At 37.5% G+C, this 14,159-nt stretch overlaps 1 protein-coding gene across 1 annotated transcript in view; it reads left to right on the forward strand.

Annotated features, from left to right (window-relative positions):
• The window catches only part of LOC136863769 (microtubule-associated protein futsch), a 395,621-nt gene that overhangs the window by 360,589 nt on the left and 20,873 nt on the right, over positions 1–14,159 (forward strand). The window contains exon 21 of the mRNA XM_067140122.2: positions 13,229–13,304. Within this exon, the coding sequence (XP_066996223.2) occupies positions 13,229–13,304 (76 nt within the window). The remainder of the gene's footprint in view (positions 1–13,228; positions 13,305–14,159) is intronic.

Genomic DNA, 14,159 nt, shown 5'->3' on the forward strand with positions numbered 1-14,159 from the left:
CGGTCATATATGACGGATGATCGACTTTCGATGGACGAAACGTATCTGCAGTATATTTGACTCGAAACCAAAACCGGCAATGCCATGATACGTTAATATCAAGAAAGATCTTAAAGAACTGGGCCTACAAGCAGAAGATGTGCAAGACCGAAATCTTTTCAGAGCAACCATCAAGACTTTTGGGACTTTCCAGGATGAAAAACGGGCAAGTGGTGCTAAATGAACAGAAGAACATCATGCTAAACACAATGAGCTAACGAAGACAATGTGGATCAAGCGAAAAATGAACAAATACCAGAATGTAAAGTGAGGCTTATCGTGGTCCCTAGTTGGCCGATTAGTGAAGTTGAATGGATGAATGAATGAATGAATGAATGTTATTGATTTTACGTCCCCACTAACTACTTTTATGTTTTTTGGAGACGCCAAACAAACATACTATGTGTTAATAAAAACAATATGGAGGCAACTAACGTACAGAATTAAACATTATGATAATAAAACGCATTAACGACACACCTGTAGATATCCGTAAATGCTACAAGCTTTCCTGTTATTTATTTTTATTCTTTCCATCCTGGAACTTCAACACTATCCGGGCACTTAGTAGCATGCCTAACTTAAACAATGTGGTCTCTCTTATCTCAATTACAGCTGTTTAGGTAAATCCTGATAAATATAGACAACAAACATGAAATATACTTAAAAATAAGTCTGGCTTTCAATATCCACAGTTATTCGAATAATGCTTTCAATCACTATGTATTACATTCCGAAGTACAACTCGTAACATATGCTAGTTATCAGCTGGTGGGTTGGCACGCTTTTTACAGCCTGGCTTTATTCAGAAGGGGTAACTTCTGATACACATACACCAACTGGAAATAACAGAGACCATCTCCAGAAACCATCTGCGAATAGATTCTCACTGTTTGGACTCTGTAGTCGGGAACAAAACTATCTCTTAAGTTTCAAAAAGACGGGATCTCGAATACTCTCGATTGCCTTTAAGATGATGTCGTTTGGAATGATGACATGCCAGTAGCAGGGAAGCTGGCGGCACAAGATGATGATGATAATTCAAATGAAAGCGGTGATCAGATTTAGTGTGTGGTAGGCCTACTGCTTAACTGACAGACTCGCATGACTGCCATTACGTTCTTTTTTATTAATATTGCATAATATGATACCCTTATACTTTTTCTCTACGGTGTTTAGTATGAAGTTAGATGAACCTTCATAGTGAGTTTTTACGACCGGATGCCCTTCCTAGCGTCAACTCATCAGAGGAGTTAATGAGATGAAATGAATGACGTGCTATAAGAGTACCATAACTAAACCGACTCTATTTACCTTATATGTAGGCCTAAAAGTCATGTGTTAACCATTAATTCTTTTTAAATTTAGAAAACTGCCTTCCAACAACAATAGTCAGTAAAACTCAGAATACATTCATAAGTTTGTTAAAAAATAGTATCAAATGTTTACATATAATATTTATAGCTCTTTGTAGCATAGAAGTCATGTGTTCACTGAACGAAATTTGAGGTTATCGCATGTTGGACACCTCCCTTACATTTTTTGGCTGTAAATGTGGAAAAAGAAGGGTCTAATGCGTGAGTAATTATGGTATTAAATTGTGCTTCCATAAAATGATCTGGATTATGATAGAACTTTACAGTGACTACTACTACTACTACTACTACTACTACTACCGGGCGAGTTGGCCGTGCGCGTAGAGGCGCGCGGCTGTGAGCTTGCATCCGGGAGATAGTAGGTTCGAATCCCACTATCGGCAGCCCTGAAGATGGTTTTCCGTGGTTTCCCATTTTCACACCAGGCAAATGCTGGGGCTGTACCTTAATTAAGGCCACGGCCGCTTCCTTCCAACTCCTAGGCCTTTCCCATCCCATCGTCGCCATAAGACCTATCTGTGTCGGTGCGACGTAAAGCCCCTAGCAAAAAAAAAAACTACTACTACTACTACTACTACTACTACTACTACTAAAACATTTTCATTCCTCCCCTGAAGGGGGAGGCGGGCCTCTTGGACGGTAATGCCATTTCTCAGGACGGGAGATTTGTTACGGAGAAGGCGAGGGACTTGATGGCTGTGGCCTATACTAGGAACTGTCTTGGCATTCGCCTGAGTGCAGGAGACTGAAAAACTATGGAAAACCATTCTCAGGACAGCCGGCGATTGGGGCCAGCCGTGAGATCCAGCCCTGTCCCATCTCCCAAATGCAGAGGCATAGAGCCACGGTAGAGCCGTGGCCACCCCTCCTCTGCTTGGTTGGACAGTCAGAGTGCAGATTGTTGGACCAAGACCTACTCTGCATCCACCGACGTACAGTGAATATCTTTACGATAGTAATCACAATGTATTGGTTGTCTTTCCCATATGTGTAGTTTGTTCCATTCATGAGCAAAATAGGAGCAGTTTACCAAGCATTTTGATCCACATCATGTTTGATAACATGCATGGAGAATATTGCATCTTATGATTAGAATATAATCATTTAATTCTAATTTCTTATAATGGCATTACATTAAGAAATCCTTTTATTTGCCTTTCAGTGTAGGTTACCAACTATGCTTATGCAAAGCATTTCTGTATGAATTTTTCACATAATGCAGCTATGTGTTATAATATTGGACATCATTATTTATTACTATTGCTTATTTGTACGTACTTACATTAAGCTTAAGTTCTAGTGGTATGAAATGTTCCCTCAGTACTCGTGTGCAGAAGTCATGTCGTGCATAGTTGGTGACTGGATTACCTTACTGGTATTTTGTGCCTGTTTGTAATCAAGAAAGGTCCCATCAAGGTTAGCTACCTTTGTTCTGAGTTACCGTTCGGTACAGCCTACTAATTATCAGTGGCGTAGCAAATAAAAAAGTGGTAATGTTGTAGTTTAAGCATACTACTGCTAGAAATAAAACATAGAGGTGACACATATTTTATTGAATCATGCTCCTATAAATTAAGTTTAAAGATAGACAGTGGCATAAACAAATAATAATATTATAACAACATTTTATATTTAAAACATTGTAACACTATCTAAAATGTCTTATAAGCCAAATTCATCGATCGGTTCCTTTTTGTTGCAAACATTTCAATGACCACCTCAGTAGATGGCAGTTCTCCTAAAAGTTTTTTCCCCAACAGCTAAAATGCTTACATTACATAAATGGTGATTCATCATTGCGTTTCTGAAATAGCTTTTTTTTAAATCCTCTGTAGTTTACTCAAGGCTCTCTCATTACATTCTGTGCAATGCAATAACTTAGTGACCTCCTCATACACTTAAGTCATTTACAACCAAATATTTCCATAGGTTTTGTGGTGATAAATGCTTTTGCTCATCTGTATAAATATTGAAGAAGCTGGTCTGAATTAAAATAACCAGGGTACTGCTTTATTAGTTCGGAAATTTTCGTGTTAGGAAATTCTTTCTTGTGTTCCATAAATATTTTTTAATTCACTAATTCTCCAAACTGGAGCTGCAGAAAAGCTTTAAAGCTGGATTTCATTTGACCAACTTGGCAGTCAATGATTTTATATGTCAGCACATTCAGTCTGGCCTTTTGAGAGTAACTGAAATTTACATTCCCATTCACTTGGACACTCTTTGTCACCCACTCTTCAATGAAAGCCTGACATCTTAGGTTGTGTACATTTGAAATGGCTAGTTGTATTTCATTATGGCAAGCATTTATTAACTAGTGTTTGCTGAACTTTAAACAAAGGGGCAATGTGAACAAAGCATGCCTCATAAACGCACAACAGGTACACAAAATTTGCATCATCTGTGTACTTAATCAGTCCCCTTGCATGGTTTATAGTATTGTAGTCCTAGTGAGAATGTTCATTGTTGATTATTGCATTAAGAACTTTGTACAACTTATTGAAATATTTAATTATGGTTGTGACGGCCCTTGAGTGAAAGTTCCATCTTGTAGTGTAGGCTTGTGACAACTTAAATCCGTTTTGAGTAAGCAATACAGTGCACTTGGACCATTTGCTGGAAAAACTGTGAAATGCCGTTAAATTAGAAATAAGCAAATGTACTTTTTCTATTGTTTTTGAATAGCATGAAAGCTCTACATTCAACTGGTGTGCGTAGCAGTGTATAAAGATCGTGTGAGGGAAAAACTGCTTTACAATATTTTGTACATCCCTTTTTTGGCCTTCCATTACCCAGCCACTATCGTAGGTTGACTTTATTTTTTATCTGTATTCCACTCTTTCAAAACTGTACTAATAATACGTGCCAAACCTGCACCACTTTTAACACTTGAGGCATCATAAAAACCTACCTTGAACACAGAACTGGAAAATTATGCTTAGTTGGCTCTTGCAAGACACATGTACCCTCTCGTCAGTTTCAATCGAAACAAAAGAACACACTTCAATTTCTGATTTAATTTTATCCTTAACAACAGAAGTTCCATCCTCAATAAGTTCATTTTGAATCTTTTCTGAAGTCTTTCTGAATGTAAGTGGTCTCGTATAACTGATTCATTCTGAGCAAGTAAATTTAAAAGTTCTAAATAATTGCCCCTGTTATTTGATTCGTCATCTTCTCGGTGGCCACGTAAAGGTAATTCTTGTTTGCACAAATATATGATTATTTGAGTTATGCGTCCAAGAACCTGTCTATTTGATGCTACCTGTTCATTATGCTTTATTCATAATCATTTCCCAACTCCAGTTTCCCGGGTGTGGTGGTTATGCTTTATTGCTTGGAGAAAAAACATTCCAAGAAGCTGAAATTTGTCTTTATTTAACAAATGTACCTTTGATTCTTGACATTTGATTGCTTTATAAAAATCAATCTTAAATCATATGCCTTGTGTGCACCACCCTAAAGATTTTTCACCAAGGATGATGCAAACAGACCAACAAATTTTGTTGTTTTACAACTACCAGTAAGCCAGGAGACCATCTCATACTACAAAGACTGAAATTAGTGAGTTTGCTATTTGTTAACATCCTCTATACTTAATTTTAGAGTAGGCTGTTTTGCTTTCTACTCATATCGTTCTTCATAAGTATACTGTAATTTGATAGAGGGTTTGACTTGTAAAACTTGTGTTTGCTACTAGTTTATGTAATTACTGCTGGGCAGCACTACAGTCTTAAAAAAAGAAAGCCTAAATATATTTATTGCATGTAAGTACTGTATTGAAAAAGGCTACACAAAATAACTGTCTTGTGTTAAAGCTATTATAAAACAAAATAAATATAAAACAATTAAACACACAGAAACAATGGGGATGCCACCACTAATTAGTCACAAAGATATCTATAGTTAAGTCTGCAAGAAACAAAATTGGAAAATAAATACATACATTTTCATTGTAGTTGTTAGGCCTTTCAGCGTTCGGTCTGTAAGCTTCTGTGAATTAGTGAATTGCCTCTACAATCCTGTATTTGCAACTAGCTCTGTGGCTTCCTTTAATCCTATACTTCTTATCACCGGGCGAGTTGGCCGTGCGCGTAGAGGCGCGCGGCTGTGAGCTTGCATCCGGGAGATAGTAGGTTCGAATCCCACTATCGGCAGCCCTGAAAATGGTTTTCCGTGGTTTCCCATTTTCACACCAGGCAAATGCTGGGGCTGTACCTTAATTAAGGCCACGGCCGCTTCCTTCCAACTCCTAGGCATTTCCCATCCCATCGTCGCCATAAGACCTATCTGTGTCGGTGCGACGTAAAGCCCCTAGCAAAAAAAAAAAAAAAAAAAAAAAAAACTTCTTATCTTTAAATCATTAAAAACTAAGTCTAACTATACTTAAGTCAGTCTCCCTCTGTGTCTCTCACCTTTCGTGGCAGAGTCCATTATTCTTCCTCGCAAACTAAATATATATATTGCATATAAGTATAGAAAATCTCTTCTTAATTTAAAAATAGCATCAATATTGTAAAGCAGTATTTTGCAAAGGTAGCCATTTTCATGGGAGCACTAATATTCATGAATAATGTAGAGACAGTTATTCCTTTTTCCTGCAAATAGTTTGTACTGAGTTAGAAATATCTGAAGGTTTCTGCAGCATATTTTTTCAATTGTTCCATGAGCTCCAAACTCCGTCTGGTCGATGTACTATTTATTTTGCAGGTAGTCGAAGCAGGGATCATAATGTTGTTTCCTTTTGAAAAATAACTCCTTTCACTTGATATTCTGAAATTTCATTTGAAAAGTGGTACGAGGGCTGGAACGGGGTCTACTCAGCTTCGGGAGGTCAGCTGAGTAGAGGGGGGTTTTGATTCCCTCCTCGGCCATTGTCAGAGTGGTTTTCCTTGCCATCCCTCTATAAGGCCCCTGTTCAGCATATCAGGTGATTGCGCCGGGGCAAGGTACTGCTCCTCCTCCCCAGTTGTATCCTCTGACCCGAAGTTTCGCGCTCCAGGACACTGCCTTTGAGGTGGTAGAGGTGGGATCCCTCACTGAGTCTGAGGGAAAAGGCAAACCTGGAGGTAAACAGATTAAGAAGACTGAAATTTCACTGTTGAAGGAATTATCATTCAAATAGCCTTCATTAGATTTGGATACAAAGAATGGTGCATTTTAATGACAGAGGAGGGTAAATTATATTTCCTATACATACAGATATTTAGGAATGAAAATAGGAAGACATAAAAGAACAATAACAGGCTAGCATCCAAAGAGGGAGCAATGGAAAGGAGACAAAGACAAACATAGACTGAAATTGGTTACATCATCAGAGTTATGTACTCGGGTTGCTGTGTTCATAGTTTATGAAGTTTTTAATAATTCAGAAATATTAGAGAACTGTATACTCTTCTTGTGAATATAGTGGGAAATATCTTTTTTCCTCCATGGGCTTATATTAGGTGACAATTCATGAATTGGGTGGTGGTCATAAGAATTTCTACCCTGTGCATTAAAGAGGGTTTACTGTCATCTCACAGAATAAGGAACGCTATATTTGATTTTCGAGCTGGACAGCCTCATAAATGAAGTGAGATACAGCTTTGCTTGGGTCATATGAATTTTCAAGTGACTATTAGGCTAATTTTTGTTGTGTTTCAGTAGATAGTATACTACTCAAAACCTTCCAACTGTGAAGTAACATGAGTAAGGGAAATATGTGAATTTATTTACTGCAGAAAGCTATATGTTACATAATTTTTAGTTATGTTTTTACTGTTTGCCCTTAGTTCCTGAGATCATGTTACTTAAATTGTATTTTCTTTCTGTCTCTCTCTGTCTTCTCATGGCTTCTTGTCAACTCAGACGTATTAGACTTGGTCAGCTCCTATTTCTGTAAGAGTTCATACTTCTACATATATATTTCTTCTTTATGGGATCATGTAGATTAATGTAGTGTAGGAGCTTCCAGTTTGGTATACGTTTGTAAAACTGTATTGTGAATGAGCATTGTAAACAATAGCATGTTATAGTGTTTGTACTTTATTTCTTATTGTGATTAGTACTATTATGTAACATCATTTGGAGAGTTGATGAAGTTTAACTGTCTGTAAATATCAGATTACATTAGTACAAAGTCCAGTGAATGGAGTTTTACTTTGATAGGACTTATAGACATAATATAGGCTTTTGGGTTTATGCTGTGTCAAGAAAATAAGGTGAAATTCTTCACATTTCACAGAGAACTTTGCTCTGCGTCATCTGAAAAAAATCTCAACTCTTCATGAGAAAGACTTCTCAAGGAATGAGGTTTGAATTTAGATGTTCTAATAGAAGTGGAAGTGGTACGTTCATTCGTCACCAGATGGCTCACCGGATGGGGTACAGTGCTAGCGTTCGAAGCAGAAGCTGACGGAACCACCAGAATCAGTTTGAGCGGGAGTCACATAACAACAGGAGTACATACATATGAAAGTATGACATAGATACAAGCCTGTAATGAAACATATGGCGATGAGGAATGTACGAATTTGTGAGCCATCAAATTTCCAGGTGGAGATGGACACACTCAAAGTCACGTTCAAGGTTAATGATTACAGCGTTTTCCAGATTCGTAGAGCCCTGCATCCCAGAGAAACGGCAGAGCAAAGCTCACAGAAGAAAGAAGTGAAGGGAACTGCCTACCTGCCTTACATTCACAACACCATAGATTGAATTGCCAAGGTCCTCCGCAAACAATATAAAAACTGTGTTTGGCACCGTCACTAAAATTACTCACAGTCTGGGAAAAAAAAAACCAAGGACAAATTGTCCCCACTTTTACATCCTGGGGTATACGAAATTACCTGTACTTGCAGCAAGGTATACATTGGCCAAACATGCTGGTCCATTGGTTCTCATATCAAGGAACATGAGCGAAATATTCGTCTCAACCAGCCAGACAAATCAGCAATACCTGAGCACGCTTTGTCGTTGGGTCATGATGTCGTGTTACCCACACTAGACACTACAGGTCCAGGATTATACGAGAAGGTGTGGAAATACGTAGAAATCCTAACAATTTCAACAGGGACACTGGCTATCAATAAAGTAATACGTGGTTGCCAGCCATTAAGGATTTATGTAGGGTAGTTCCCTTCCCTGCCCCTCCACTATTGTTATTTCGTTTCGGTGTTTTCCAATTCATATGTTCCTCATCACCAGATGTTTCATTCCAGGCTTGTATCTATGTCATACTTTCATATGTGTGTACTCCTGTTGTTATGTGACTCCCTCTCAGACTGATTCTGATGGTTCCGTCAGCTTCCACTTCGAACGCTAGCACTGTACCACATCCAGTGAGCCATCTGGTGATGAATGAACGTACCACTTCCACTTCTGATATAATGTCTAAATTCAAACCTCATTCCTTGAGAAGCTTTTGTTGTGAACAGCCAAGATTTTCTTCTGATGACGCAGGACAATGTTCTCTGTGAAATGTAAAGAATTTCACCTTATTTTCTTGACACGGCACAAGCTCAAAAGCCTATATCATGTTTAAAAGTACACGCGCATGTGCGCGCAAGCACGCACGTGCACACACTCTCTCTCTCTCTCTCTCTCGTTAAATCCTGGAATGTACACTCCAGGAGTTGACACAGGAGTACAGGTATGTGCCCAATACTTCTGGCATTTGAGTGAAGTGTGGGGGTTGAGTGCACACGCCAGGAGTGAGTGATACAATTTGTGCTCACAAACTGTATAACACCGCAGAAATAGCAAATGTCTAATGAGTTGTTGCGTGAAGTTATTGAACTTTATTCTGAACAAGAATGTTGTTGGAAAATAAAATCACCAGCTTATGCTAACAAAAGCTTATGGTGTGAAGCATACCAGAAACTTGTTGAGATCATTCAGCCCACTTTCCCAACTGCAGACAAAGATTTTGTTATTAAAAATATTAACACAATGAGAGAGTGTTTTCAGAAAGATTTTAAAAAGTGAATGTCTGATCTTTCTGGCTCTGGCATTATTTACGAGCCATCATTGTGGAATTTTAATTTACTGTTAATTCACATGCAACCAGAAAACTCCAAGAAGTAGTAGTGTATTACCTTTGTTATTTTCCAATAATTCCAGATTTAAAATTAATGTGGCTATATGAATTTCTTCACAGTACCCACTTCTTAGTTCAGTATCGTATCTCCTTTTCCCTTTTTTGTTTAGCTTCTTAATTTTTTGTAACTATGATGGCTGCTGCCACCTCAAAACAATAGCATTTCCCTTGCTCTGGATGCACATTTATAACTAAAGCATCTGTGATCGACGGAGTGAAAAGTGTGTACACTTCCAGCCCTCCATAGTGTACACTCCAAGACTTAACTCGAGTTTGTGTGTGGCATCCTAGTGGAGCCTAGTTAACTTTCTCTCCTTCAAAGTACTCTCCTCCACTATAAATACAATACTCCCAATACTGTTTCCACTTATGGAATCAGTGTTGGTATGTAGTTTCGGGGGTAGTTTTCAGTTCATCTTGCATTTTATTTTGATCTCTTCTGTTGACTGAAATCATGGAGAATAGATAAAAGTATACTGAGACTAGGTTAGATGGGAAGGGTGGATGAGGTAGCACAGTTGTCTTCATATTTGTCAAATATTTACGAATCAACAGCGATGCATGAGCTAGCACGGTGGCAAAGTGGAAGGTCCAGAGTTTCTCAACAAGTCTAGTCTTTGGTATTTTTCTCTTAACATATTCTCTCAAACCTTTGAGATAATACCAGTATTTTACCGTTTGACCCTCAGATAGGAGTCTGTGATGTACAACACTGTTGATGTCAAAAAAGACTAGTAAGAACACTTTTACATTTGACCTGACCTGTCATGCTTTCTTCAGTCTCAGCGAATCACCATAAACTGTCTTCATCATATGTTACATCTCTGTAAATGTTTTTTCCAGTTCAAAGCGGAAGCAAAGGTTGATATGCTGCTTGTAATATTCCGATATCTGACATTCACAACACAGACCTAACACACTCACCAATTAACAGCTGCTGAGCAATAATTAATTGTTTCAGAAATGTGTGGCAGATGGTTGGTTACTTAGAAAGAATATCAGTATACAGTACTATTCACTAAAAAGTACTTTTTTTAAACCCCAGCCTTACAACCAAGCTTTTGAATTATTAGGCCATTCGTGTGTGCAGAGTTGTGCCCACTGTGTGCCATTGGGTTCATCAGTTGAACTCGCACACCTTTACAAGACACTGTCTGCACAGCTAGCAAATAAGGATTGCTTACCTGCTAGAGGCAAAATGATTATCCATTATCAAAAAATGTGTACGCCTTAATTGGGAGAATTTTTAAACTCCCATCTTTCGGGATTCCCTCCCCACCCCCCGTTTTTTTTCTCCTCCTACCTTCCAGCCACTATGTGCTTCATGAACTAGGTGTGAAATATAACTGTAATAGCAAGTGTTTATAGCATAGATTATGTTTTAAAAAGAACATTCTCTTATAACAAACATGAACTATCTATCTTGGCTACCTTGGTAGGCTGTGAGGATTGGTTGCTAGATTTTACGTGGAAATGTTTAATTATATTGCTGAAGGAGGCCCTTTCTTGGTTATGTTCAAGAAACTGATTAAGGAGAAATGTTTTATAAGTAACAATGTCTACTTTTATAACATCTTTGCAATTCCCGAATTTCTTCATTGCTAATTTTGTAAGGCTACATGGTAGAAACGTAAAATAGAAAATATGTAAGATTGACTTTTAGACCTAGATACAGTCGAACCTGCCCTAACGGACACCCTTATTCAGCGGACACCTCTCTATACGGACAATTTTCCTCGGAACCAATTTTATTTTACATAAGACAAGTGTTAAATTGGTCTTGTATAAGCGGACACCTCGAACTCCAGACAGCGGACATCGCCATTTGTCCCGTCCACTTGACTTAAGCGGAAACTTTACACTTTGCAGGACAACTTATTACGCTGGACCACATTTTGTCTTTTCTTTCAAAACCATTCTTCAAACGTAAGGAAATCCCTTTTGAATGTTTGTACTATTTCGAGTGCAAGGGGAGAGAAGGTACATCAGAATGCAGTTCTACCTAGTGGTGTATGGGCCTATTCCGAGAATTCTAATTGCCCAGAAATGCTGCCAGAGACTGTTGACTCACAAGTTACCTGGGGATTTTCTTCCCTTCTTGCATCATTCTATTCATAACTCGGACTGTCGCTGATAAGGTCGAGCGAGCTCAGGTAGTCAACTTGAGAAGGAAAGGACAGTACAGGCGCTAATTAGTGAGACAGAAATACCGTATCATTTCAGTTGTCTGTTAAACATGAGTAACAATGGATTACTTCATGAAGCTGATATGTTTGTGAATGATGTAAAATCACTTATCATAACTCTCTATGAAATACTAACACAGAAATGACTTAGAATAATAAAAATAAAGATATGTATGCTTATATTTCAGGTTCGATTATTTTTACAAACTTGTTTTAGCGGACACCTCTCGTAACGGACAATTTTCCTCGGAACCGACGGTGTCCGCAGAAAGGAGGTTCGACTGTATAATAAGTTTTAGTTTTAAGATCTCATTGGCATCTGGTATTATTTACTGTATGGTAATTGTACTTTCATTTATTTGGCTGCATTAAATATATTATTAATTGTACTTTCATTAAAAAGCAGTCAATTGGTTCATTCATTTAATCATTGTAAGTTGTTAGGTCATAGCTGAGATAAATATAAATTTGCTTCTGTACTACATTCAAAGCAAGGAAAAGCAAAACCAACTCCATACAGGCCATGAAGTCCCTGGGAGGAGCAGAAGGTAGAGACTTCTGCTATTCATAACCTCAGCACTAAGTGGAATAGAGTGGTTAGCTCTAGGCTCGTCTGCCTTTGCCTCCAGAAATTAATCTGATACTCAGTTTGGTGTAGACTGAGTGAACCTTAGGGCCATATGCCTGTCCAGAAATGGAAAACTTGGTTCTAAATTATTCACCTTCCTGACGAGGAATCAAACCCATGTCCTTCCAGGTGAACCGAACGTGGCTTGGCAGTCTTGGCTAGGCAGCCCCTATGCACTACATTCACTGGAGAATTTTCACAGATTTTGAAATCACTTCTGATTGGAGCACAGTTATTCTATGTAAATAACACTCTCCATATATGTTATATCAGTCTGGATATAAGTTTACTTTCGCATGAAATGATAGGTGTAAGATTCTGATATTGTGGTTTAGAGATTACATGAATCACTCAGATCAAACTCAAATTATTATTTTTTCAGCACAACTTAATGAAATCTTGTCACTCCCAGTACTGGAGACAAGCTCTTGAATTTTGTCTGAAATCAATTCAAAATCAGTTATGATACATGAATTGAAATATTAAATTTATTTGATCTGAGTACATAGACAGTAATATGTAACATAACTTATTGTTTTTACATTTTAGTTGCTTACTCTGATTAGTAAGTCGCATTTTTGTAATAACAGACATGCATGTTATTGTCATTATAGAAGTAAGGTGTTGAAGCATCATAAACATTGAGGGTTTTATTGGAATTCATTAAGATCCATTCAAAAACAGAGATGTCAGTCACAAGGACTAATTGAGATTCAACTGCTAGAAGTGCTTCACACCTTCAGTGAACAACAGCTAGTATATGCTCTTGCACTGCATTGTATTCCTAACATTGATGATTTAAATATGTAGTTATTGTCTAATATTCCAAAAATGCCTTGCGTAGGAATATATGTTCCAAATTATGCATTTGTGTGTTGGTTTTGTGTCTCATTGGTGTGCCCCCTTTTTCCTTATGTAGTTCCCCCCGGCAAGGCGATGTCACCCTTCGCAAAGTTCCAGCAAATGGATCGTCAGAATTCGCAGTCTGCACCCAAGTGAGTTTAGGATAATGTCATAAGTACTTTTATTCCTTTGTATGACAGTTACTACATTGATCCATGAATATATATGGGGAAAAAAAGAATTCTGATGGGTGAAATTAAGTTTTGGAATGACATGTACATTATAATTTTCAACTTTACCATACATGGATAAGGATAAGAGTATTATTTTGCAGAATACTTTGGTCATGTGGTTCAAAACTTGAATAAGAACTTCATTTAGTATATTTCAAAATGCTCCTTGTAGTTATTAAGTATACAGTGCTTGATAACCTGTGGGAATAAGGGGTATAGGTACTTTTGCCTAAACTGTAAAGCTTGTTGTACATCTTATTGCTTGGGTAATGTAGACTGTTGCAATTTTATATGCAGTCATCTCTTTTTTAATTTATGGGGCTAATAATTACATTTGCCACTATGCAATTTAAGTCATTTGTAGTACTTGAACCCTTCACATATCTGTCTTCTAAATCATGCAAAATCTAACTTCATAATCATATAGGTATATCAGTAAAAGATTCTTAATGATTGAAATTTTCAGTCGTATTCATTACTGTATTACTGTGCTGTTGTATTATAGCCACTGGGGAAATGATGTGCAATGAATGTGACAGTTTTTCAGTTCACACTTAATCATAATCATGAAACAGTTCATAATTCTTTATTATTATAACAGGTTTCTTTAAGAAATCTTTATCTGTAACTATGATGTAGACTACACTAAGTTGTTACACTTATGGATAAGACTACTGGTTTCTATAAACTTCAGTTATTCCCAATTGGTTGTTTATTCTTTAGATTTTTATTAAATAAAACATTCAAATGGCTATAATCACTACTTTTTAATAA

The sequence above is a fragment of the Anabrus simplex genome, chromosome 2 (genome assembly GCF_040414725.1).
Source record: "Anabrus simplex isolate iqAnaSimp1 chromosome 2, ASM4041472v1, whole genome shotgun sequence".
Classification (NCBI taxonomy): Eukaryota; Metazoa; Arthropoda; class Insecta; order Orthoptera; family Tettigoniidae; genus Anabrus; species Anabrus simplex.